The sequence below is a fragment of the Cebus imitator genome, unplaced genomic scaffold (assembly GCF_001604975.1).
Source record: "Cebus imitator isolate Cc_AM_T3 unplaced genomic scaffold, Cebus_imitator-1.0 Scaffold181, whole genome shotgun sequence".
NCBI classification, from domain to species: Eukaryota; Metazoa; Chordata; class Mammalia; order Primates; family Cebidae; genus Cebus; species Cebus imitator.
This window is the reverse complement of record NW_016107496.1, coordinates 2,831,655-2,834,488: the sequence shown is the minus strand read 5'-3', so window position 1 is coordinate 2,834,488 and position 2,834 is coordinate 2,831,655. Positions and strand designations below refer to the sequence as shown.

The 2,834-nt window shown below is 42.6% G+C and overlaps 1 protein-coding gene across 1 annotated transcript in view; it reads left to right on the top strand.

The window, feature by feature from the left end:
• The window catches only part of SLC11A2 (solute carrier family 11 member 2), a 30,626-nt gene that overhangs the window by 5,845 nt on the left and 21,947 nt on the right, over positions 1-2,834 (top strand). Inside the window, exon 5 of the mRNA XM_037744660.1 lies at positions 1,302-1,408. Within this exon, the coding sequence (XP_037600588.1) occupies positions 1,302-1,408 (107 nt within the window). The remainder of the gene's footprint in view (positions 1-1,301; positions 1,409-2,834) is intronic.

Below are 2,834 nucleotides of genomic sequence, written 5' to 3'. Positions count from 1 at the left end.
TATTTTTAGTAGAGATGGGGTTTCACCATGTTGACCAGGATGGTCTCAATCTCTTGACCTCGTGATCCACCCGCCTCGGCCTCCCAAAGTGCTGGGATTACAGGCTTGAGCCACCGCGCCCGGCCCCAGGTTTTTTTCTTTTTAAGTGAAAGCAAGTTTATTAAGAAAGTAAAGGAATGAAGAATGGCTATTCCATAGGCAGAGCAGCCACATGTGAAGGTTTGTTACATAGATAAACACGCCATGTGGGTTTGTGGTACATATTATTACATCACCCATATTTCAAGTACAGTATCTAATGGTTATCTTTTCTGCTCCTCTCTCTCCTTCCACCCTCCCCCATCTTGTAGACCCCAGTGTCTGTTGTTTCTGTCTGCGTGTTCGTAAGTTCTTATCATTGACCAGGCATGGTGGCTTACGCCTGTAATCCCAACACTTTGAGAAGCCGAGGTGGGTGGGTCACGAGATCAGGAGTTCAAGACCAGCCTGGCTAAGATGGTGAAACCCCGTCTCTACTAAAAATACAGAAGAATTAGCTGGATATGGTGGCAGATGCCTGTAGTCCCAGCTACTCCGGAGGCTGAGGCAGAGAATTGCTTGAATCTGGAAAGTGGAGGTTGCAGTGAGCTGAGTGCCACTGCACTCCAGCCTGGGCGACAGAAACTCCGTCTCAAAAAAAAAAAGTTCTTATTTAGCTCCTGATTTTTGTGCTTTTTGTAGAGATAGGGTTTTGCCATGTTGCCTAGGCTGGTCTCAAACTCCTGGGGTCAAGGGATCTGCCCACCTTGGCATCCCAAAGTGCTGGGATTATAGGTGTGAGCCACTGTGCTTGGTCAACCCCAACTTTTTCATGTTTGTTTTGTCTTCTTGGCTATGGTCAGGATAGATGTGTTGTTCTGCAATCACTTAATATTCTTTCTTGACCCATATTTTGACCATATTAACATCCTTATTCCCTAACACTTTTAGGATTGTTTTTAGGCAGGAAATTAAGTGGAAATTAGTAAATGGAAATTACATTTTTCTCAAGTAGAAAGGAAAAAGAAAAAAGATCAGTTACTGCCTTGACCTTGACCTTGGTTCATAGGCTCTGCCACATGGTAGCACGCTTTTTCTTCTCCAACTGAGAGCCATAGTTCAGTGATCGGCCAAGTGGTGGCACATTCTCATATTTAATCTCTGGTCTGAATGCTTATAAAGGACTGTTTATGGTTTAGTGCCAAAATGTGAATTCCAAGCTGTGGAGGAAATTTTTAGAAATGATTAATCAGAACCGTGTCGTTCTACTGTTTGGTGTTTAGGTCCCACGAATCATCCTGTGGCTGATGGTGGAGCTGGCTATCATTGGCTCAGATATGCAAGAAGTCATTGGCTCAGCCATTGCCATCAATCTTCTGTCTGTAGGAAGGTGAGGGGGTTTTCCTTTAGAAAGTAATCAGTGTTTTGCTGGATTTCAAAGCAAAAAGATAAAAACAAAAACTCAATTCATTTTTTATTTGTTTTTAATTTTGTTTATTTTTTCATTTTTAATTTTGAAGATTCAACTCAATTGTTATTTCTTCTGTGGAACCTTTCTGGAAACAATTTCTTCTTCCCTGGTAGATGTAGACTCTACATCTTCCATTTCCCATGGTGGGTTGTGCTTACCTGTATTAGAATGTGTGGTGTTTTGTATCACAATTTCTGATTTGTATGTCATTTTATCCCACTAGGTACTATCTTTTTTTTAATTTTTTTTTTTTTTTTTTTGTCTTGTTTTGTTTTTTTTTGAGACAGAGCCTTGCTCCATTGCCCAGGCTGGAGTGCAATGGCTCGATCTCAGCTTACCACAACCTCTGCCTCCTGGGTTCAAGTGATTCTCCTGCCTCAGCTTCTTGAGTAGCTGAGGACTACAGGTGAATGTCACCACACCTGGCTAATTTTTGTATTTTTAGTAGAGACAGGGTTTTGCCACGTTAGCCAGGCTGATTTTGAACTCCAGACCTCAAGGCATCCATCTGCCCCAGCCTCCCAGAGTGCTAGGATTACAGATGTGAGACACTGTGCCTGGCCTGTTTTTGTTTTTGTGTTTGAGATAGGGTCTTGCTCTATTACCTAGACTAGAGTGCAGTGGCACAGTCATGCCACTGTAGGCTCACTTACAGCCTTGACCTCCCAGGCTCAAGCAGTTTTCCTACCTCAGTCTCTTGAGTAGCTGGGACCACAGGCATGTACCACAATACCCAGGTATTTTAAAAATTTTTTATAGAGACAGGGCTTCACCATGTTGCCCAGGCTGGGCTCAAGTGATCTCCCACCCCTGCCTCCTGAAGTTAAGGGATTATAGGCGTGAGCTACCATGGATGACCTGACAAATTTTTTTGGATACTAGCTATCTGGAGGTGTTTTTTCTGGGTTCAGTGAGTCAGCATAACTAAATTTGATTTTCAGCTGTATTGTTTGGTCAGAATTAGTTTCTGACTTTGTTTTATGCCACCCAATTCCAGCCATCTTCCTTGAGTCCATTTGCATATCTGTTCTTTTTCACTTGCTTGGTTATTATTATTACATTAAAGGTGACCCCAACCTTTTCTGTTCTTGAGATGGAGGTTTGAGACAGAGTCTCATTCTGTCTGTTGCCCAGTCTGGAGTGCAGTGGCATGATCACAGCTCACTGCAGCCCTGACCACTGGGGCTAAGCTATCCTCCTGCCTCAGTCTCCCGAGTAGCTGGAACTACAGGCGTACGCCACCATGCCTGGATAATTTTTGTACTTTTTTTTCTTTCTTCAATTTTTATTTTAGATTTTGGGATGTATTCATGTGAAGGTTTTCTTCTTCTTCTTTTTTTTTTTT